Source organism: Elgaria multicarinata, chromosome 16 (assembly GCF_023053635.1).
Source record: "Elgaria multicarinata webbii isolate HBS135686 ecotype San Diego chromosome 16, rElgMul1.1.pri, whole genome shotgun sequence".
Lineage (NCBI taxonomy): Eukaryota > Metazoa > Chordata > Lepidosauria > Squamata > Anguidae > Elgaria > Elgaria multicarinata.
Window position 1 is genome coordinate 7,584,487 of NC_086186.1, and position 23,153 is coordinate 7,607,639.

At 43.3% G+C, this 23,153-nt stretch overlaps 1 protein-coding gene across 8 annotated transcripts in view; it reads right to left on the reverse strand.

Annotated features, from left to right (window-relative positions):
* The window catches only part of HERC1 (HECT and RLD domain containing E3 ubiquitin protein ligase family member 1), a 98,539-nt gene that overhangs the window by 45,406 nt on the left and 29,980 nt on the right, over window positions 1-23,153 (reverse strand). For 7 of the 8 annotated variants that reach the window (XM_063142685.1, XM_063142688.1, XM_063142686.1 and 4 more), the window contains exons 14-31: window positions 21,910-22,131; window positions 21,274-21,426; window positions 20,661-20,793; window positions 18,712-18,903; window positions 17,936-18,157; window positions 16,561-16,734; window positions 15,445-15,559; window positions 15,231-15,351; window positions 13,394-13,565; window positions 12,908-13,214; window positions 11,440-11,560; window positions 10,858-10,909; window positions 5,907-6,175; window positions 5,040-5,255; window positions 2,485-2,605; window positions 2,080-2,317; window positions 1,000-1,196; window positions 149-304 (exon numbers count right to left, since the gene is read on the reverse strand). In XM_063142685.1, the coding sequence (XP_062998755.1) occupies window positions 149-304; window positions 1,000-1,196; window positions 2,080-2,317; window positions 2,485-2,605; window positions 5,040-5,255; window positions 5,907-6,175; window positions 10,858-10,909; window positions 11,440-11,560; window positions 12,908-13,214; window positions 13,394-13,565; window positions 15,231-15,351; window positions 15,445-15,559; window positions 16,561-16,734; window positions 17,936-18,157; window positions 18,712-18,903; window positions 20,661-20,793; window positions 21,274-21,426; window positions 21,910-22,131 (3,181 nt within the window). The remainder of the gene's footprint in view (window positions 1-148; window positions 305-999; window positions 1,197-2,079; window positions 2,318-2,484; window positions 2,606-5,039; window positions 5,256-5,906; window positions 6,176-10,857; window positions 10,910-11,439; window positions 11,561-12,907; window positions 13,215-13,393; window positions 13,566-15,230; window positions 15,352-15,444; window positions 15,560-16,560; window positions 16,735-17,935; window positions 18,158-18,711; window positions 18,904-20,660; window positions 20,794-21,273; window positions 21,427-21,909; window positions 22,132-23,153) is intronic. The other variant, XM_063142687.1, reaches the window with a different exon arrangement.

Here is a 23,153-nt window from a genome sequence, read left to right on the forward strand (position 1 = left end):
TCCTAAAGACACGAGAAAAGATGGGGCATACATTTAAATACACAAACCATGTGTGACTAAAGACTCCATCATTATTCATTTGACAGATATCATGCGTATCCACACCTGTCTCTAAATGCTAAACACACACACACACAGAGTATCATACCTGAGCAACACTTCTGAGAAGCTATGTTCAGGAGCACTTCTGTCCACTTTGGAGAAGCCATTTTTGACTGAATGGCTTTTGAAGAAACAACCCTTCGAAGAAAGACCAAGAAATCTCCTAGATGTAACTCGGCAGCGTGCTGTTTCCGGAGGGCCACTTTGGATTTAAAACAAGAATTAATATTGTCAATGTATTCATATAACCTCTTAGGGTACTCATAAGCCTCTGAACTCAGAGGCTTACAAGTATTCAATGCAGCTCTGCATTTTAGCTAAACAGGCGATTTTGCCTGTCTAGCGGAAGCTTCAGGGACAGGGAAGAAAAGAGGCGGGGGATGGCTGGGGACATCTCACATCCCCACGTCCCTCGTCTTCTCCCCTGGAATGTTCCATTTGGCCCCCTACAACTAAACTATTTCACCTGTCTAGTGGAGGCTTCAGGAAGGGAGAGGAAATGAGCCTGGGGACAGCTGGGGATATCTCACATTGCCATGTCTCCAGTCTCCTCGCCCCTGGAACATCCCATTTCACCCTTTACAACTTAACATTTTGTCACTAAATGCTCCACTTTTATTGTCATATCGACTGAATGTCATTTTATTTACTGGCAGGACTTGGATAAGCATCTGCACCCACTTACGCCCACCCAAATGCACAAACAGGGTGAGAGAGACTATTCCAATGGAATCAAAGTAAGCAAGCACTTCAATAACTACTATATAGTTTGAATTAGTCTTTAATGGCATATACTTGCAGTGGAACATAGTGTTATAGATTCCTCTCCCTGCCTGCCTGCCCCTCCCCAGTAATTCTTCCTTCTTTTAAAGAACATGTCATGTGAACCTACAATACCTCTGAAGTCTTTCTTCTCGGTGTCTCCGTTTGCCTCTGCCTTCTTTTCATCCTCTTGTTCCTGTTCACCGTCTTCTTTTTCCCCAAAAGAAGCCATAAGCATCACACCAGCTTGGGATAACAGATTTTTCAGCTGACTACACAGCAGGTCCAGCAAAGACTGGACCACTTTCGGACTCAGCTTGTCTGCGTACGTTCTGTGTGAAAATGGGGTGAATCGTTTGCAACAGAGTGAAGAGGATGCGCATTATAACTGTTTCTAGTAAAGCACTGCAGAACGTATAGTATTCTCTGGATAAAGGTATGGACATAAGATATATGGGGGCAAGTTTCATGTCTCTGGGCCTAAACTACCCTTGTGATAGGCAGAATAACGGATGAAAGGGAAGAGTTCCTGCTACTGCCTAACAGCAGTGTCCTGATTCCGTGTATTGGGACCAGGCGTATCCTCCCAGCACTGTTTGTGTTAGTAGTTTCCCCCCTTCCTCTAGCAGTGAGTTGCTCCTAAGGAGGGAGGAACAGCAGAAAACCTGAGAAATTTATGGCAGCCAAAGGCCCCCATCTCAAAGGCAAATAAGCCCACGTAATCTTCCTCCTCTTGCAAGAGCCAACTTGAGTAAGGTTAACACTACTGTTAAGGGAACACTGCAGATTTTTTGTTCTTTTGGGATGTTTTCATGTGATTTTCTCTCTCCCTCACCCCTATTGCTCTCCACTTTAAGAATTTCAATTAAAAAGCGAATTATAAATGCTCTAAACTAACTGGGTTTTTTTAAAGCTGTGTACTAAAATAATGCAGTTTATATGCTAATTAAAACCCATCTTACCAACACATTTCACTGGTAGGACATAAAGGGAATTATTGAGAGAGAAAAGGAACCCTGGATCATTTTTAAAAGGAGTATTATCAAACGTGTCCCAGGGTTCTTTCCCCAACCTATGCCCCCATCCCCCCATTTTTTAAAGGTTTCCCGACGCGGATTATTGATTAGCTAGTACTGAGGAAAGTACTGCTAACTTTAAACCTGAACCGTTGAAAAAATGAAATATCACCCAGAAAAATAAACTGTCAAGACTTACCCTGTGGTGATGGCCAGGATCTGAAGCAATCTAGTGCTGGCTACTTTTAAAGCAGTGCTGAGCTGGGAAATGCCACTTTTGGGTAACAGCTGCAGCGGCTGACCGAGCATGGTGTCTGTTCCGCATAACTGGGACAGAACATTTAACAGCCCGGTGGAAATGGCCAAGGACACATCGACTGGCTGATAGTGTACACTTAGGGCAAACACAGTTACCAACAGGAGACGCTGTTGTGCCTCTAAAACACACACACACACACACACAAACACAAAAGATAAGGAAAATGCTTAAACATGATTCCTATTGTGAGCTTGCCTAGGATTAAAAACAACAGCAAGAAGCAACACGTGGCTTGTTTTCTGCCGGCAACAAAAGAACTTGTACGATTCAATCTGCTCCTCTTACCTATGTGGTGCTTATTTGCTTGGAGGGCTCTTTCCAAAGTCGCAGATAACTGCTGGTAGATCTTGTGCACGGCCACTTGGATTTCCGTCTGAATGTTTCTTTTAGCTGCCCTGATGCCATCCTATGAAAAATTAAATACAGTAAAACGTATCAGCATGGATTTCCCAACTTTGCGGACTAGGAAAAGAACCATCCAGGGAGCAATAAGAATAAGAATACACAACTCCCCGCTGGCTTTCATGGAAGCATTTGTTAGCAGAAACAATGACCGCGAAGAAGGTGCTTCCTGATGAGGTTTTTACTGTGCCATAGCCTGACCTCATGCATGGAATTTTTCAGACATTGTCTTCCTCTCGTAACACGCCCATGGCTTGTTTTTATACTGCTTCTTCCATATGTGTGTGTTGGGGTTGGGTGGTTGTTTCTTTGTTCGTTTGTATTTTACTGTGGAAAAAATCCAGAATAGCTGAACAATGCCTTCTGACTCTTAGCACTAGGACCCCTCCATGTGGAAGCACCCAGAATTGCCTCAGTTGGAAATGGAAGGAAACCATGGGTCATATGACAAGTCATATGATGTTTGTCACCCAGCACTTCAGATTCTGGATTTGCTGCATATGGTTATCAACACACAGCACTGTTCCTATCATAAGGAATTTCTCAACGCTATCGCAAAATACTGCTTCAAATCGTCCTAAGGGGTGATATTTTCCCTAGCTTGTCCCACATCTAGACTTCGATCAGAGACTATTCCCTCTATTTCCAATATTCAATATAAATCCCGGCGCTAAAGTAGCCAAAAAAAAAGACCATCCATGCACAAGAGACAGGCTCGGGGATTCCCAGAAGAACAAAAGCACCCCAACCACAGCCAAATGAGAAATGAATATGCTCATTGGCCATGGAATGCTAATCACTGTTGGGGAGAAAAACAGGTAAACCAGGTGGGTGGGGAATGGGATGAAATATCCAGGAAAAGGCCCTGGCTGGCTGGTGGCACACTCAACGAAAGTATTCCACACTGCAATATACTGGTTGCAGTTCCCACTTGTCATGATATTAAAAGTGGAAGGTGTGCCTACGTCAGCTTGCATTAAATTGAGCTGACGGAATCCCAATGGCTGGCTAGGGGCACAGCAAAGCATCCCTTATCATTGCAAGACTGTAAGCCCGAGGGCAGGGACTGTAATTCCAGTGAGGGAGGAAGCAGCAGCCAGGCACTTCTCCATCATGCCTGGGTCCAGCTCCAGCTGAGAGCCCCCTTCCTCCTGCTACCAACTGTCTCCGCAGAGGCCACCAGTGAGGGAGGAAGCAGCAGCCAGGCACCTCTCCATCGTGCCTGGGTCCAGCTCCAGCTGAGAGCCCCCTCCCTCCTGCTACCAACTGTCTCTGCAAGGCTGTCCGGGAAAGCTGCCAGTAGACTAGCTAATTAGACGGAGATACAGACGTGGGCAGCGTGCCCAGACAAACCCCAAGAATTCAGCCACAAACTCAGCAAACAAACGGTGGAGTTTGTCTTTATCTGTGCTATGAAATAACACAGTTAACTCTTTAATGTCAGAGTACAAGACGTTTTAAACATAAGGCAGAGTCCAGTTCCGTTCCAAAAGTCAAGGGCTTACGAGAGGTAGAGAGAGTCCAAGAAACAGTCCAGAAGTCCAGGGATAGGAGCAGGTCACGAATTCCAAGCCAGTCCAAAATTCAACCAGGATACAAGGTCACCACGATACGAAGCAGGAATCAAGAGCTTTCGCCAGGATGCTCAGTTAATCTCTGGCAAAGTTCCTGTTGCTTCCCAGCTCTCTAAATACCCCTCCCTGGCAGCTACAGGTGTTCCCTATTGAGTTGGCATCTAGTATAAATACGCAGAGACCTGCGCCGGGCTTCCTTTTCCGCCCTATGCTGTCTAAACAATTGCGTAGGTAAGTTTGTTGCTTCTCCCTCTGTGTCTTCTGAATTGGCCAAGCTCCCTGCTGGTTTAATCACCGGCACGCTGGTACTTGGCTCTGCTTCCACTTCATTCTCTGAGTTGGCCCCACTCCCAGCTGGCACCTCTTCAGCAGCCGTGACACTAGCCTCTGCCTGTAAAGGTCCTGCTTCCTCCTCCTCTGAGTCCATCCCCAACAACTCTTCAGAGGGCCTAACAAAGGCCATCAGTGAGGGAGGAAGCAGCAGCCAGGCACCTCTCCATCGTGCCTGGGTCCAGTTCCAGCTGAGAGCCCCCTCCCTCCTGCTGCCAACTGTCAACTAACTGCTGAACTTTACAACGAAGATTGTAGTGCCTGAATTTCCTTTCCTTTCCCCCCTCCTCCTCCTCCCTCCCAATCCTCTTTCCTTTTGTGTCATGTCTTTTAGATTGTAAGCCTGTGGGCAGGGGCTGTCAAGAAATACTTTTGTAAGCCGCCGTGAGAGCCTTTTTTGGCTGAATGGCAGCATAAAAATGCTTAAATAAATAAACAAATAATTCTAGTTATCTTTGTACACTGCTCTGGAAACGTTTTTGGCTAAAAGGCTGAGTATAAATGCTGTCAATAAATACATAAGCAACAAATTACCTGGTAATGATGTAAACGAATGCTCTCTCCTTTGGAACCTGCATGTCCTACGGTACCCAAGCCAAAGCACCCAGCTAGGAACTGCAGCCTCACAGAAGTCAGAAGCGAAGAAGACTGGAAGCCCAGCCCTTGGCGGCTTCCTACGGACGGCGTGCTGCCTTTTTCTTCCATCCCAGAAAGCAGCACCAGGATCTGATGAAGTGCCTCCAGACGCAGCTAAAAGCAATTTTTTTAGAAATATGGTATGTTGTACTCCTCGGAAAACAAATTTACTCAAGCATATTGATACCTATACTAGAATATGGGCATGCGCGCAATAACACGGTGTTCTAGGAGCAGAAGGTGGGGGGAAATAACAAGAAGAACGAAGGAAGAGGGACATTCTGAGCCACTGTATGGGCTGAGCACAGTCGACACAGATTCTAAAAACACTTTTCCTTCCCAGCTGGCTGCATGCACATCTCCACATAGAACATGTGCGCACCAGCCAACACCGTCTGGTTGGTTGCTTGGCTGGCTGCATGCACATCTGCACACAGAACATGTGAGCACCAGCAAATGCCATCTGGTTGGTGGGCTGGTTGCTACATTCCTCCACATTGCTTCGATGTCCACGTAGAAAGAAAGAAAGAAAGAAAGAAAGAAAGAAAGAAAGAAAGACTCATGTGCTGCTTGGGAGGCCATGCCCTCTTCCTCTGAGACATGCAAGCAAAGACATAAAGAGCACGACTGTTTCATGTGTACCAGAACAGCCCTTGAGTGGGTATCCTGAAATGTCCACCTCCCCACTTGGGTACAGAATGCCAGCTGAAAACTAAACTGCATGATGTATTCTACCATTAACAAATGGGGGATTCTAAGACACACCTCTGCTCTCTGTTGCTGCTGCTCCATAGCAATGATATAGGCTTGGGGGCTCGTTGACATACTTTCTTCGGGCTCCTTAAAGCCTGGGCAGCTCCCCACATCCCCACTCACAAAACTGATCACGTTTTCAATCAGAGTATGAACGCCAACAGATTTTGTAAAATCAAAATCAGACTCCCCAAATAAACAAGAAGAGCTATACAGCCAATCTCTGTGTTTCAGCCGTGTCCATGAATCACTGAGCGCTTCGATTGGGCTGTGAACGGCTCCTGGAAACACACAAGAGAACCGTGTAAGAACCGAGAACGCAGCAATTTGGAAAATGGCACCAGCAGTGAATGCTCAGCTTGCAATTCAAAACAGATGGAAATGTCACCTCATGCATACAGTTAGCAAAGTAGGGCTACATCAAAGGAAAAGAACTTCAGCTGTGTTTTTATTGCGGTAAATCCTTAAGCAACATATTGCCACAGAAGGAAATTAAAGGCAAAAGCCACTCATACTGCTCAGCTGAAAGCTAGAACACTGAATAAGATGGTAAGCAAATGAAACAACAGAGAGTGGTTAAAGGGGAAGGACATAAAATAAACAGTGCACGTAATCTTTTTTACATCCAATTGTAAAGCAAGATTTGCGTTTTAACTTGCATTATTATACCATTATGGGCAAAGCAGGGGGATGATTTATAGCTTGTTTTGGAATGAAATATTTTTGAAGGTACAGGTATGGGTAAAGGGCAAGTAAACCAACCCAAATTGTTTCTCTCCTGCCTTCCTTTAGAATTGCTTTGCATTTATTTGGTGTCATACAGTGAATCTGCTTCACTGAATTCAACAACATATAAGGGGCAAAATCAGGTTTCCATGCCTGCCTCTTGCGTGGTTCCTCATTCAAGTCTCAAATGGGTGCTGTGCACACCGCTCCTGATCACATCCTAAGTGCTGCACAGGCAGGTCACACTGTCTGGGGTTGGGTGGGTACTGGGACGGATTTTGACCCTTCCCTGTACCCCCACAGATGATCTCCTATGATCTTATTGACGCCCTGCTGCACACAGTTGGGACCAGGGCTTTTGCTGTCAAAAGAATGCATCATTTGCAATACTGGTAAGAGGAATAGTGCCTCCAAAATAGTATTGTACATTATCTTAACGATTCATAATTTGTTTACTGCGAACGACTGAAAGACAAATCAGCAAAAGCAGCTACAGGGCGTGGGTGTTTGAGGATACCCAGGTCTTTTACAGAGACCCTTCCACAGCTCTTTCCTTAATGAGCTGCATGCCCTAGATCAGTCTTTCCTAATCTGGAGCCCATCAAATGCTTTGGACTTCAACTCCCATCCTCCCCAACCAGCATGGCCAATGGAGTTACAGTCCAAAACATTTGAAGGGTAATAGATTGGGGAAGGCTACCCTAGATGTACTTCATCACGAGTTTAAATGTTTTATTGTTTCAAAAACACAAACACTTCATCATTTCTGATGCTACCATGAGCCAAAGCGCTCTCTCTCTCTCTCTCTCTCTCTCTCACACACACACACACACACACACACATGCTGGCTGCAGCAGTATTTTCCAACAGGAAACTCAGTTCCCCCACTCACAACCTGTTTATTCTTTTTAATTACATTACTCTCACATTCATGGAAAAATACATAAAACACTCAGTGCTTCACAAAGCCAACAGTCTTTACATAATCATGTAACAATTAAGACAAAACTCATACAGTGAACGGCAACCTTCCCTGTCTCGAAAATACAAAACCTACAGAATTTGGCGTGCGCATGTCACAGATTATTGATTCTAGTAGTAGATTTTGCATATATTATCCAAACTATACAACTGCTTCAATTTTTAAAGCTCTCATTCCGTTGGGGAAATGAAATGAGTGAAAATTCACTTCAAATCAGCTATAAATCGTGGGTTTGAATAATCTTGTCTAAAATTTCAAAACCAACGACATATTCCTGTGCAAATTTAAACTGATTTGCAGACTTGTGTACTCTTCAGTTCCCCAAATTTTGTATTATCTGAGTGTTTGGGGAACAAATCAAGGCGACTGCACAAAATGCAAGTATTTTGCAAAGGAACTATGGACTTGTTTTCTGAATATATTTTTTTCTTTAAAGAAAATGAAAAAAAGTGTCCATTACTGTGAAGAAGTGATTCTGAAAGGACAAGACAAAGACCGGCTGACAAAACTCATGACCTACACTTGGAGGCTAAGTTTATGTTTAAGGCAGTGCTCAAAGTGTCATACTGGCACCAGAGAAATTCTGTTTCAAATTCCCACTCACGCATGAAGTTCACTGAGCCAGCTACTACCTCTCAGTCTAACCTACCTTGCAGGGTATTTGTGAGACTAAATTAGCACCACGTGGCAGCTTTGCTCGGATGCAACTACCTGGCTTTGAAAGCTTCCAGGAGAAGTGGGCCACTTTCACTTTTGAATACTGGAAAGTTATTGAGTGGGTTCGGACAATTGTGACAAGGAATGAAGCCATCGTGGCTTCTCTCCCTGCTCCTGCACACAACCGCCATTTGCATAACCCCCAGCGGGTGTTGGCATAGTGGAGGGGGGGGGCTTCTGCATGTTGTGGGTTTTAGGATGAGTACGAAGCCACCCCCATCATGCCGTGTGCCTGGTTTGGACGATGTACCAACTCGTGCTGCATCACAAATTGATTGACTTGTTGATTTAAAACATTTGTATCTTGCCCTATATCAGTATATATGATAAAACAGATAAGAACATACAATATAAAACAATAAATATGCACAGCTAAAAACAAACAGCAGGGGCAGAGGGAGGAGCGAGGATGATTTCTTTCCCCATCACGATGGTCTGAACACAGCCACTGAATTTGGTTTTTCGGGATTTTTAAACTTCTTTACTCCCATTTTAAGGTTTCTTAATTAGGTTGTGACAGTTTGGGTGCAAATACTTCCTCAAGAAATCCTGGGGGAAGCTGCCTATTCTTATGAGCTAGCATTCAGTTGTATCACAACTGAATTATATTTGGATTCAAGCTCCGTAGTTAATCTTGCTCAGTATTACACTGGCAGAAAATCTCAAAATTCACTCTTTAGGGTCAACATACAGGAGATTTTATTTTATTTTATTTTATTTTATTACATTTCTATATCGCCCAATAGCCGGAGCTCTCTGGGCGGTTCACAAAAACGGACCTGGCTTCTGAAACATGCCAAGTACACACGTCATTGATCCTCTCAGCTGCAATGCCCTGAACATAAATGGAAGTACACTTAATGCATTCTTGTAATTCCAATTTTAGCTCAATGTTGTGCATACTTATGCCTAAGGAGCTTAGTCTATGCTTGAACATTAGACAGAAAACGTAACCCCGTGTTTACTTGTCCTTATATGCCAGTTTCTAGTAATGGAATTTTCATAATGAATGTGGAACAGCTGCTATACATATTTCATGTTTTATAAAGTATGTAGGCAAGCTAGAGAGAGAAAATAAAATCAGAACATGCCATCATGTACTTGCTTGAAGCTCTTCTTTTTTCTGGGGCTCAACTGGCCAAAAAGGAGTAAACACACTACCACACAAGAATCAGAAGACAAGAGAGACATTTGGTACGGAAGACAACATTCAATCTGCATTCTGTCCATACATGGAAAACAGCTATAAGGAAGGGGGCAAGTGTTTATGTTTGAACAACGCCCATAAATGTGCAGCCTCTAAAACCTCCTGCAGTAGGAAAACCATGAGGAATTACACCATTTTATACCCCCCTTACCACGTGTACAATTAAGGCTAACTATGTGCTAATTAACAGGGCGTTTCTGGATACTATAGCTCTCATCCCCTATTAAATTAACCCATGAACACATGTAAAACAGCAGAGTGTGCTAAGTGCAGGGTCAGGCAACAGGCTGGGCTCAATGCTTACTCGTGGGATAGGTGCTGCCCAAAGAGGATGCATCTCCACAGGGTCAGGACCAAAACCAAGAGTCTTTTAGGGGCCAGGGAAGGAGCATGTCAGGGGTCACATCGCAATCATGAATCGGCCCAAAGGCTGATGAGTGCTCAGCCCGAAGGTACTTTCCAAGGACAACAAAGCAGGGACAAAGGAACAGCCTCAAGCACAGAACTGGAGCAACTTCCTGAAAAGGCTCAGGTGGCTTCTTCCAGCCAGCTCTGATTTGCTCAGACAGGGTAATTCATCTTTGCAACTCGCCCACTCACCTGGGGCAAATAGCAACTGCACCCCCAGAGAAAGGGTACCAATCACAATGGCTACATATTACTTCCAGCATTACATCAGAGGCATTACACCTCTCAATACCAGTCGCTGGGGCACATGAGAGGGAGGGTGCTATGGCATTATTCTTCTGTTGTGGGCTTCCCAATAGGCACAGGGCTTTGATCTGATCCAGCACCGCTCGGCTTAAGCAGCTAAGTGGCAAACAGCACCTGTTTACGCTCCTGAGGGAGCACAGCACAAGAGGAAAGGCTCCCACTGTTGATTTCTAGCATCAGAAATCCAAACTTAGAACCAATTTAAAGCAGTGGGTTCTCAAACAGGGTGTATTTATTTATTTTGAGAATCATGGGGTTCCTTAGGAGTTTCTAAGGGTAAGCTGATTAATATTGACTGGCAAAGCTGCTCAGAAGGCAGCTTGTCTGCCATTAGCAATATTCCTTAGTAAGGCGTAGCCGCAGAGATGCCTTGAGAAGAAGCGGGAACACATTCAAATCCCAGAGGGAGCCACGGGGAAGCCAAAAGGCTCGGTCAATATCTTAGTGAACTGTCTATGTGCTTCATAGAACCCTTTTCCTTGCATCACAGAGGGGCCCTGTAGCAAACAAGAGGAGCTGGAAAGGGTTTTCTGAAGCTAGGAGGTTTCACGATCACTGCTTTAGAGAAACTGAGTGCTTTTAAACAGCTGCAATACATTTACACACAAAAATATTACCCTTTTTCCTATGGGATGATGCCAAGTCCAAATCCACATTTCGCCTTCCGTTCTACAGTGAAAAACAACAAGAGTGTTATACCGTTATTCCTTGCTTACTACAGTTATGTAATGCCCACCCAGGCCCTCAAGCTGGTTCTTTAGAATTTAAATAGCAGTGGACACTTTAAAAGACATGGCAGAAAAGGGAAAAGGGAAAAGGGAAAAGGGAAAAGGGAGGGGAAATAAGCAAAAGGAGCGCCAGCTTCTTTTGAATCTCATCCTTTTTTAATGTAAAAGACGGGTAAATGCAGTCCTCTGCACCGTATCTCTAGCAACTATTCAAACTCCAAATGAATTTTGAAGTCCACTTTACATAGTGGGCAAAAGAAAGTTGAAATTCAGCAACGGAAATAATAAAACCCCTTTACATGCAGTCTCTCCATGCACATTTCTGGGCCAGTAGTTTGCCCAAGTCCAGAATGGATTTGAAATCAGATCGCCGTCCAACAGGAGATATGGACTCCCAGCACTGAGAGCCCATTTGGAACAGCTGCGCCAACACGAGTGACATTAAGCAAGGCTTCAGATTATTTTTCCTACCAGTGAGTAGCCTTCTTCATCTGATTCAGGCTGAGATAAATCGGATTCACTCCTGGATTTTATCAGTTTGTAACTTGAAGTGGAGTGGACTGAGCGACTCTCTGCAGTAAGACTTTCGCTTCTGCCTCATACAGGCGTGGAGAAGAGAAAAAAGAAACCGTGCAGAGTAAGGAAACAGCTCCCACAATATTTCCATTTGTCTTAAATGTTCAGTTTCACGCTGTATGTGGTTCTGCACTTGCATGCGCAGGGAGCTCTGATGTGCCTGTCATGTGCCCTCTCAAACAACGCTTTCTCCTTTCACAGGGACAGCTCTACGCACACACCTCCTTCGTTTACGTAGAGCCAACACAAACCATAACTCAGTGGCCCTGCTTTGCATGCAGAAGGTCCCCGGTTCGATCCCCGGCATCTCCAGGTACGGCTAGGAAAGAATCCTGCCTGAAACCCTGAGACTCTGCTGCCAGTCAGTGTCGACAATACTGGGCTGGACGGACCAAGGGTCTGACTCAGCCAAAGGCAGCTTCCCATGTTGCTATGACCCCACGGCACGTCTCATGGGCTTTATCATATATTTCCTTCCCATTTTTCTATACAACTATAATCAAAACATCTAACAGCCTGGTAAAAAGTGCACCAGAAAGCAGAGCAAGTAAGTTAACTTTTGTGAACCGCCCAGAGAGCTTCGGCTATTGGGCGGTATAAAAATGTAATAAATAAATAAATAAATAAATAAATCCATGAAAGAAAACAAGTAATCTTACATAATTGCTAATGTAATAACAATCTCAAAGAACACCACAGAAGTAGCTGGACTGAAGTTCCAACGCAACAAAGAATAACCAAAAGCCTGCTGAAGCAGATGTGTCTTAAGTGCCCGTCTAAGTGTAATACTAGGCTACTAGGAGCAGGGCCTTCTCCGCTGTGGCACCCCGGCTGTGGAATGAGCTTCCCCAGAGAGGTCTGCCTGGTGCCTACACTGTACTCTTTCCGTCGCCAGCTGAAGACCTTTTTATTCTCTCAGTATTTTAACACTTAATTTTAACAAATTTAAATGTTACTGTTCTAACTCTGTATTTTAATCTTATATCAATTTCCGCTGCGTGGTTTTATCCTGGTTGTGCTTTTTGTACTGTATTTTATATTTGTGTTTTTAACCTGTTGGTTGTTTTATTATGGTTTTAATTTTTGTGAACCGCCCAGAGAGCTTCGGCTATTGGGCAGTATAAAAATGTAATAAATAAATAAAAAGAGAGGCACAGCAGTTTTCCCCCTAGAAGCACATTTCACAATCCAGGTGCCACCACAGTAAAGACCCTGACTTTTACACCTGCCCACTGCACCTCTAACTGTGGCGGGACATACAGCAGAGCCTTTGAGGCCAAGTCTTAAGGATATGGCAGGTCCACCCCACCTTAGCTGGTCACCTAGGATTATTCAAAAGTGTTGCACAATTCATAAACCACACCTAGTCATGAGTCCAATCCCTTCCGGAGTGCCACTTGACGGCTGCTGCAACTGTCCTTCCTCCCTTTGTTTCTGCAGCTCCTCAATAACAGGGCTGACTCCCAAGATCAGCAAGGCACACCTATGGATCACAGAGTTGCACGCAGCCGTGTACACGTCTTGTCCCTCCGGGAGGTCTCTGCTGACTCGGCGTTCTTGCTGGGACTGCGGGGGCTGGTCATCGAGTCGAGCCCCCGTCCCACCATTTATTCGCTCCCGATCTCGACTGCGAGCTACTTCACGGGCTGATAGAAAACATTGAAATATTTCTGTAACATGCAACACAAAAACAAAAGTCTTAACTTCTAGGCAAAGCTAAATGGCTGAAAAAATTATTCAGATGAATGTTATTTGCCCACAGATAAAACTCCTGTTTGAAAGCTCCATTCATTTCAATGGGACTCCCACTGAAGAAGCTTCTGCGGGACATCGCCCAATCTTTACTTACTGCCGGCTGTCATAACTTCATGCTCTCTTTCTTCCTCTTCATCTTCTTGTTCGGGATGCCCCTCTTCTCTATCTCTTTCTGCTTGTTCTTCCATCTCCGCTTCTTCATCAATGGTCCGAGTAAAGGAGTTTTCTTGGGCATCAATGTCTGAAGATTCCGGATTTTCTGACATCTGGGGAAAGGAAAACTACGTTTACATGAAGAAAATGCCTTTCCCCAAACAATGAATTCCGAGGAAAGTGGTGTGAATGTTGCATATTCTTAAATGAAACAGGCCATAATGATCATTCAGGGTTTGCACGGAGCAACAGCTCAGTCACGCAATCTTTTGGGGCGCCGTAGCTGAATTCATAGCAAAACGTTTCGCAACAAGCACAGGTCAAAGGATGAGTATCACTGCAAACATTTCTGAAACTATGACGCAATGGTATGGCGGCAGGACTACCAGCCCTTGTGTGAGTGTGGATACATTCAACCAATTATCACACAAAGTGGGTTATTTTGGCTTCAACTCGAGTGCCGTATGGACACGGGGACTGCCTAAGCGTAGCTGAAATAGCCACTGTATTCTAACACGGCACCCTTTGAGAACAGCGTCATATCTGGAAACCCAAAGGGGGTTGTCGGATCCAGTCTCCACCGCTTTCATTTGAGGCTGAATACTTAACAATAGCTGGAGAAGAGCAGCTAACACACAGTGATCCAGTTCACATGTCATGTCTAACTATGCACTGTTTAAGCCATGGGCAGTTAGGACTGTGCTGGAGCAAGCGAGCATGCTGCCTTCCATCTGCTGCAGACTGGGCCAGTATCACAGAACCTTCAAAGGGAAGGCAAATGCCAGATGAATGGCACTGCTACGTCAAATTCTTAACTACTTTGACAGCTCAGGAACATAAGAGGAGCCCAAGGGAATCAGACCAAGAAGGTCCACGTGGTCCAGCATTTTGTTCCTCACACACCTGCAGGAGATAAGCGCATTAAGAAAAGAAGTGGGAGAGGAAGGCCAGCAAGAAAAGCTCCCATGGCTTGGTGTTAAAGGTTCCCATTTCCTTCACCTTCAAGCAATTTGACAGGAGGGCAGAGGGGCCATTCCTGCATTCAGTCACAGGAAGGAACAGCTACAGTTCCTCCTCCTTTATTTTAAGGATTGATAAACTGCTCCTCCAAAGCTGAAAGTAGTGGACAAAACACTCCATAAAACGATATAAAATAACTACAGAGAAAACAGGAGATAATCAATCACCTTTAAAGCCCTACATGGTTTGGGTGCAGGCTACTGCGGGATCGCCTTCTCCCGTACAATCCGCCCCACACACTCAGGTCCTCTGGGAAGAATCTCCTTCAGTCAACCAAAACTAGATTGACAACTGTTACCCAGAGGACCTTCTCTTCTGCTGCCCCCAGACTGTGGAATGGCCTGCTGGAAGAGACTCGTCAACTTAACAGTCTACTGGCATTCAAGAAAGCTATAAAGACTGATCTCTTCCGGCAGGCCTATCCAGTGGAGTTTTAAGATGTTTTTAGAATGTTTTTTAGGATGTTTTAACAATGTATATTATGTTTTAATTCAGTCTTATGTATTTTGCCATTTATTGTTGTTCCCCACCTCGATCAAAATGGAGAGGCGGGTAAGAAATAATAATAATTATTAAAAAGTTTCTGATAGAAAGATGGACACACTGTGCACATTTAAACATGATTTAAAATAAGCAAAATGAAGAGAAACGCTCACACAATTTTCCATCTCAAAGAAATAAACCATCTGTGCAGTCTTTTAAAGTTAGAACAAATTCCTTGCGCTACATAAGAAAGTGGAGCTGGTCTTCAGCCTTACCCATCTATCTCTTGAGGATGACCTAGTCTGAATAAGTTCCATGTTCTTGCAAGCGAGCAAACGACTCCGAACTTTATACACACAGCGATATACTTCTACTAATGCTTTGCCAGGCTGATACCTAAAGGTGCAAAAAAATCCATATTGGGTGTGAGGACAGACCATCACCACAAACGTAAGATAAAATGTCTCAAGATGCTTTCTGGATACTTGCCTGCTTTCACCACTTGCTTGACTGAGTAAATTTGTATGTTTTAGGAGGGCAGAAAGAACAAATCTAGACACGGTATCCAAAAGCGACTCGCTACTCAAGGTGGCACTGTCCCAGTCTGAAAGGGGGATTCAGGGGTGAGGAAGAAACAAAGTTATCCGAAGTCAAAAAACAGCATCAACAAATCAACAAACTATCAGCCAGCTTTTCTGTCCTAAACTGTATACCTCAAGATATATGGAACATCCTTCCCCCACATTTCATTACTACTAAATTTGTTGAAAGTGCTTAAATAGATCCCAACCCATTTGTTTTAAAAAATAAAAAAACTTTTTTTAAAAAATACTAAAAGCATTAGGCTAAAATTCACACCAGATTTAAAAAGGGAGATGAAATAGACTGTATCGGAGAAAGTTTATTGTTTTAAAATTATTATTATTATTTTAGAAGTAGTAGTAGTAGTAGTAGTAGTAGTATTTAGCCTTGAATGTTTTATTTTTGGTTTGGGTAACAGAGACTTTTTTAAAAGTTGGAAATTAGTATCAGGCAATTTTTATCATTAACTTTAGTTTCTTAGCTCTAAATTATTAGTCATTTTCTTTTATCTATGTTCTTAGCTTGTCCAATTCTACTTTTGTAATATTCTGGATATTTTCTTCCTATTATACTTGGATGACCTAAGGTTATAAACAATAAAGCTGAACTGAAAGGAAAGGCCTCCTTCTCCAAGATAAGCATAAATAGCTCCTATGCCTACTGTGTTCAGCTCTGGTTCATTGTCTCCTTTGGCACATAAGGGGGAGAAGACACTATTCGCCAGCGTGCGTGTTCTCCTTCCAAGAACTATACCATACCATACCTCTTTACTGCGATCCATAGATCCATGAAAAAACAAGAATCAAACATGAAACATCAGACAGTTAGAGCTATTGTCAACTTTCGTCTAATACACAGAGAGGTCTAATCCTGGCCGCCGCTGTAAGAAATTTGGCAACAGCCAAAGTTACTTTTGAGGACTTATCTTCCAACAGAAACTTAACATAAAATTTCGCTGAACTTCTGGACAGTTTACTCAACAATGGGGTGACCCTAAGATGACGGGCCCTTCCAAGAACTCACCTTTGCTAACAGCATAGTCCTGCATGCTGATCCAGAGGCTACGGGCAGGCTCCTTGGCACAGCCCAAGGCCAAATCCACAAAGACTGAGATTTCTGGGTGCAGCTTGTAATCAAACGGTTTTTGTTCTTCATTTCCAGAGAGGGCAACCTCCAGAAGGGAACTCATGGATTTATCTAGAACAATGCGGAAAAGGCAGGTGTTCATTTCATCATTTATTTGTTTAGGTATCTACAGGTGAGACCAATGGAGTGCTCCTGTTCAGGGTTCCAGCCAGCCATGACATTTCCCTGAATACTCCATTTCCTCGCCCCCACACAAGTATTCTGTGGGCAATGAACAGTCCTCAATGGGCAATGCCTTGCTTTTCAAGGAGGAAAAGCCTTCATACATCAGCTTACAATAGTATTAAAACGGGATAAATGCCACTTTAGAGCCATACAAATTTAATTCAACAAGGAATAGAATAAAAACAGCAGCAATTATACATAGGAGTCCAATAAAAGGAAACAATCAATCATTAGAAATCTTCCAAAACAGGTTAGATATTTATGCTTCCACAAAGGCAGCATTTATTATTATATTACTTTTGTGTGTGTGTTTTTAATGGACAATTGCTGCTGTTTTTATTGTATTCCTTGTTGAATTGAATTTTTAGGGTTTTAAAATGGTATTTATACTATATTTATTTATTTATTGCATTTCTATACCACCCAATAGCCGAAGCTCTCTGGGCGGTTTACAAAATTAAGACAATTCAAGAATAAAACAACAGTATAAAACCATAATATAAAATACAATATAAAAGCACAACCAAGATAAAAACAGCAGCAATGAAAAAATACAAATTTAAAATACAAATTTAAGACAGCAAGTTCAAATTAATTTATAGACTGTTAAAATACTGGGAGAATAAAAAGGTCTTCACCTGGCATCTAAAAGCATATAATGTAGGTGCCAAGCGAACCTCCCTGGGGAGCTCATTCCACAGCCGGGGTGCCACAGCAGAGAAGGCCCTCCTCCTGGTAGCCACCTGCCTCACTTCCTTTGGCAGGGGCTCGCGGACAAGGGCCCCTGAGGATGACCGTACATATGGGAAGAGGCATTCCTTCAGATAGCCTGGTCCCAAGCCATTTAGGGCTTTAAATGTTAATACCAGCACTTTGAATCGGGCCCGGACCTGGACTGGCAGCCAATGAAGCTGGAAAAGGACAGGCGTGATGTGGTCTCGTCAGCCAGTATGTATGGATGGATGGATAGATAGATAAGATATTTTATAGAAAGCCATGGCCTTTCCCTGAATACTCCAGTATAATATATAACTGAGCCCATTTATCCATACACCCCATCCCATTGTGGAATATCCATTAGCATTACCTAATTGTGGAATGTCCATTTCAACTCCATCACTGAACAGTGGCGTTTTCAACCAGTAAGCAGTATCTTGCTCCTCAGGTGATACAGGAGATCCTTGAAGCATCCCACCAAGACAGCGTCCGATAAGCAGAGCCACGGTTCTTTCGAGGTCTACAAGCCACACCCATGACTGCGCAGGCTGTGGCAAGGGCACTCCAGCTGGATCAACCAGTTCGGTCCCACCTAGAGAGATTAATAGCCAGCATTTTCAATGCTAAGGTGTTGTTGGAGAATGCCAGTTTGCCCCTCTCCAGAGATGGGCCCCCAGCACAGGAGACCCAACGCATACATAGGCTTCTCTGTCTAAAACAGCTTCCCCATTTGTTTCAGTGGAAGGAACCATCCCATGTGTGTATTCATTCACAAAGAGTTTCCTCCACTGAGATGAACGGGGACCATCTGAGGGCACATGATCTGCATTGGAGTGCCCACTTCAGAAACAGCTCATTCAGAAAAAAAATGTTTATGGGGAATAAAGCTCATTGAAATTGCCTTAGAAAATGTTGAAGAGGTAAAAACAACCCTTAAAATGCGAAGTCCCCTTCACTCACATTTTCACAGGGGGTCCAACTGACACAGTCATCCTCCTGTAAACCTCCCGCGTTTTTCCAATGCTGCTTCAGTCTTTTTTCTTAACCGAAAATGCCATTAAGGAGGGAGGGAAGAGGATAACAACCCATTCACATTCTGCAATCCCCACATTTTAAAAGAGGGAAGTGGTGTTCTGACTGCCTTACCATGAAGAGGCCACTGTAGCTCTTGGTCTTCTAAAAGCACAGCAGCTGGCAACAGTCTATTAAGGCAATCCAGAGGAGGCAACAGATCTAGCAGGTAGCTCAATAAAGGTCGGGCTACTGATACAGGCAGCAATAGCAAAGAATTAACAATTTGGCAAAGCATGCTTCCTGCCGCAGAGACGTAAATCACATCTGCAATGGGAAGAAAAATAATATCGTTAGTAAAAATCTGATTTTTGAATTTTGCTAGGAAAATGATGTGGCATCATAGACTAACAGATGTAGCATAAGATTTCACAGGCTTTGCTTTTGCCAACCATATACAATTTAAGCCTCCTTCCGATTGGACATTTGAAGAATGTCAGACGACACTGAGGACTCTGTGGTTAGCTTAACCATGCTTCTCTGTGGTTAGCACTAACCACAAGCTATACCCTCGCACACGACACTGTTAACCCTGTCTGGTTTCCAATTTCCTTAACCACACGCTTAACCACTAACCTTAACCTTAGCTAGCTGGGGGAAAGGTAATCGCGACTGGGGAAGGCAATGGCAAACCACCCCACTACAAAGTCTGCCAAGAAAACATCAGCAGGCGTCCCTCTAGGAGTCAGCAACGACTCAAGTGCTTGCACAAGAGGTTCCTTTCCTTTCCTTAACCACAAAGCAGTTAGATGAGCACTAAGTCCTCCGAATGCTCCACCCTGTATCCCATCAGCCCTTGTGCTAAAAGAGGTGGCAGTTGTGCGATTTAGGCTATTTATGCCACTCTATACTGCTAGCTCTATGATTTCCGCCTCTTAACCACAGGCGCATGTCAGACAACACCTTAAGCCAAAGTCAGTGCCGCTAACCCTGCTGCAGATCAGGATTAGTGAATCCGACCACGATGTGGTTAGCAGAAGCACCTGATTACCAAAAACCCTTAAGCAGCATGGTTAACGGTGTCGTCTGAATGGGGTCTTAATCAGCTTTGCTTCAGCTGGCAGTTTGGTGGTTCAAGTCATTTTACGTGTTTGGGCATTTATATCCAGCCTTTTGATAACATCAAAGTCAACTTACAAATAAAAAATATACATCACAGCAACAATTAAAAATGGCATCTTAAAAACCACATCAACAGCTTCAGACTAAAAACCATCAAAGGTGGAACTAAAATAATGTCCACCAGAGGAAAATAGGCTTAACAGCCCATATAAAAGCAGCCCGAAAAGGAGCCTGGCAAACCTCTCTTGGGAGGCTGTTCCATAGTTTAGGTACTACAACTGAAAAAAGCTGTCTCTCTTGTCCTAGAAGCCACACAGATGAGGGCTTCAGGAACCAAATAGAGATCTCAAGTAGAGTTATTCTGACCTGGAGCAATTTCAATTTGAAGTAATGTTTACACTGAGTGGTCATTTTGTTCTCCTCCCATACTACCCTGTCCGTTCACGACTCTCAGCAGAAGAGACCCTCCGGTGTATCCCACTGCCAGCTGAAAATGAGGGAGAGGGTCTTTTCTGTAGCACCGCCCAGAATGTAGAACTCCCTGCCCAGAGAAATTCATCTCACCCCTTTGACATTCTTATGCCAGCATCTGAAGACTTTTGTCTGAGCCCTTGGTTTTTTGTCCCTCTCTGGCATTTTTGTCAGTCCATTTCTGCTATTTTCTGTTGATTTTATTGTGATTATGTTCCTTGCTTTTGGGGTTTAGGCCAACTTGAGCTCTCTATGTAGCAGTGGAAAAGTGGGTAGAAATAAATATTTCGCTTGGCTGTTATTTCTTTTAAGTGGTGTTAATTCCCACAATTTGTCACGGTGGAGACACATCTAAATAAACAGATACAAACATCTAGCAAAAAAAGGGACAATTGGAAGAAAAAACTGAGCGGTAGATATACTCTTTCAGCTAGTCCAGTTCTTCAGCTAGTGACCCTTATTTTAGACATGATCTGATCCGCAATACACACCTCGTAGTTTTTCCCCAACGCTGCCATTCCATGAACTCTCCTTCAACAGAGTAGCAGAGCGGGAATAGATATCGGAAGCATGCGGCAATAGAAGCTGAAGGTGCTTGTGCAGGAGCGCTACGCTACTTGAGTTCTGGAAACAAAGGGAACATTCAAAATATGCTTTACAAATGGGACCTAAAGCAAAACGTTGCCGTGTGAAGGTGCTCCTGTTCAGTGTTTCAGTGGGTCAGCCATGCCATGCCCTCCTACAGGATACTCTATTCCATTCCATTTCCCCACCCATCTAGTTTTCTTCTATCCACCACCCACCCACCTTCGATGGTCACTGAGCATGCTCAGTCCTCATTGGGATATTTAGGGTGAATTTTCTCCCTTAGGTTTTTTTTTTTTTACTTCTGCAAACACTGAGCCTGCTGGCAACTCCCTCTTGGGTATGGATGGTGCTGTTTGACCAGACAGGCAACTGCACTCACCTCTGAACATTGAAAATAGAATTATGAACGTTGCCTACAGAAGGTATTTATCTAAAACCAGTGCCAAGTATCTGTACTGTTCCATTTCAAGTGGACAAAGTATGCTTATCAACATGTAGGATAAGCCGCTCACTCACCTCACTCACACTGTTGATGTGACAATATGCCAGAAGTTGTTTCTGCAGGGAGCAGAGCAGCTCATGAAGGTGAGCAGGCTGGCTGTTTTCGGATGACGATGTCCCAAGTAAAAACTTGTCACTGTTCTTTTCCAGCTCTCCAAATGCTTGATCCTAGATAGGCAGAAGATTCATCAGATTTTCAAGTTTGCTCCAAACAAGCTGAGGTACGAGGATTGGAAAGCTGTTCAGCTAATAGATAATTTTTAAAAAAGGATCTAACTAGTAAATTTCTAACTAGTAAATTAGAGGACCAAAGAATGGTCTGTCTAAGAAAAAGAAGCTTCTCTTGCTGGATCATGTCACCAGTAGGGTGGTATCACAGCATCACATAGTCCAATATGGCTACATGACAATGTCATAAAGCCAATTCAGAGTGGGGGCAATACATTCAAGCCCTCACTCTGAATGGGGGGGAAACTGTTGCCCTCTTCACAGTCATCCCTTGAAAAGTTGCTGAAAAGAAGGACATTTTTGTGGGGGATAAAAAGTTTAACAAGAAGTCCTCTTCGCATTCAGTTCAGCCCGAGTATATAGTATTAAATTATCCTAAGCCGGTTGGTATTTGATCATACAATTCAAGCTCTAAGAACTTACAGTATAAAATCCTAAATTGCGCAGAAGTGTCTTCATTAAAATTTCAGCGAGATGAGTGTCTGGATGGTTACTTTGGGCACCGTACGTTGGATCAGAAATATTTCCATAGGCAATACATAGTGAAGAAACATCTGTAGCATCAGATGGTGAGCTATAGCCAAGCAAGGAGGCCACGTGAGTGTGGTCCTGCAAACTTGTCAGAATAATGTCCAACTGCATTCTCTGAAGGGAAAAAAGAAAGGTGACTTTCTTCTCTTTTGATTCTTTAGGCAAGAGCTCCAAGTTAATAAATCAAAATGGAAAATAGTTTATTGAGACAAGTAACTTGCTCAGGACTAAGGGCCAAACTGAAACGTATGATGGGCCATATGAGGGTTATTCATTTACTTAACTAATTCACATAATTTGCATATAATTTTCAGCAACATGATAGTTGCCATTTTTACTTGAGTGAGCGATCAACATTGGTGACTGCACCATTTTTCTATGGCATTCTTAGTCTGAAATAATTTAATGAATGCAAGATTAACTAATTCAGCTCTTGATTAATTTTGCTAGGGACTCGTAAAATGAATACATTTACGGTTCATCCTTCTTTATTTCTAAACCTTTAGCACTTTTGTCTTTATGTTTTCAAACACGTCTTCCCTCATGAGGACTAGAAACACCCTTTAAAAATTAAGCTGCAAATCTCAGGTCTCCCCCCAAAAATACATAGATCATACAACCATACCTTAAACTAAACAGCCTGCAATGAAGCCAGTGAAGTTAATTTCCTTGTGCATATTCAGTTTTAGGCAGCAGGTGTCTGCACTACAGGGAGCTATACAAAAGGATCAAGCATAATGAAGGGGATGTGTTCAGATAATCCTCCAAACCACGGTTTGGAAGAGCAGAAACAAAAGTTGTGCTCACATGCTCCCTCCTCCCCTCTCACATGGGGCTTAATTACTTCCTGTTTTAATCAAACAGCTAAACTGCCAAACTATGGCTTGATCGATTTCTCTGTAAAAATTTTCCTGTAAAAACTGACCAACTATCTATCCTTTTTAATTAATGCACCACAGTCCTCCCACTACACAGCAAGGTAGTATGAATGTATATGTGTATATGGAGACTTAGATTTATCCTTTGTGGTGCCTTTCACTACAAATAACTATTTAAAATCGGAGTATCATAAAAGACAATAAAATGCATTTTAAATATGAGGAAAATATTGTATGTTCTTTCCAAAGTAACCTCAC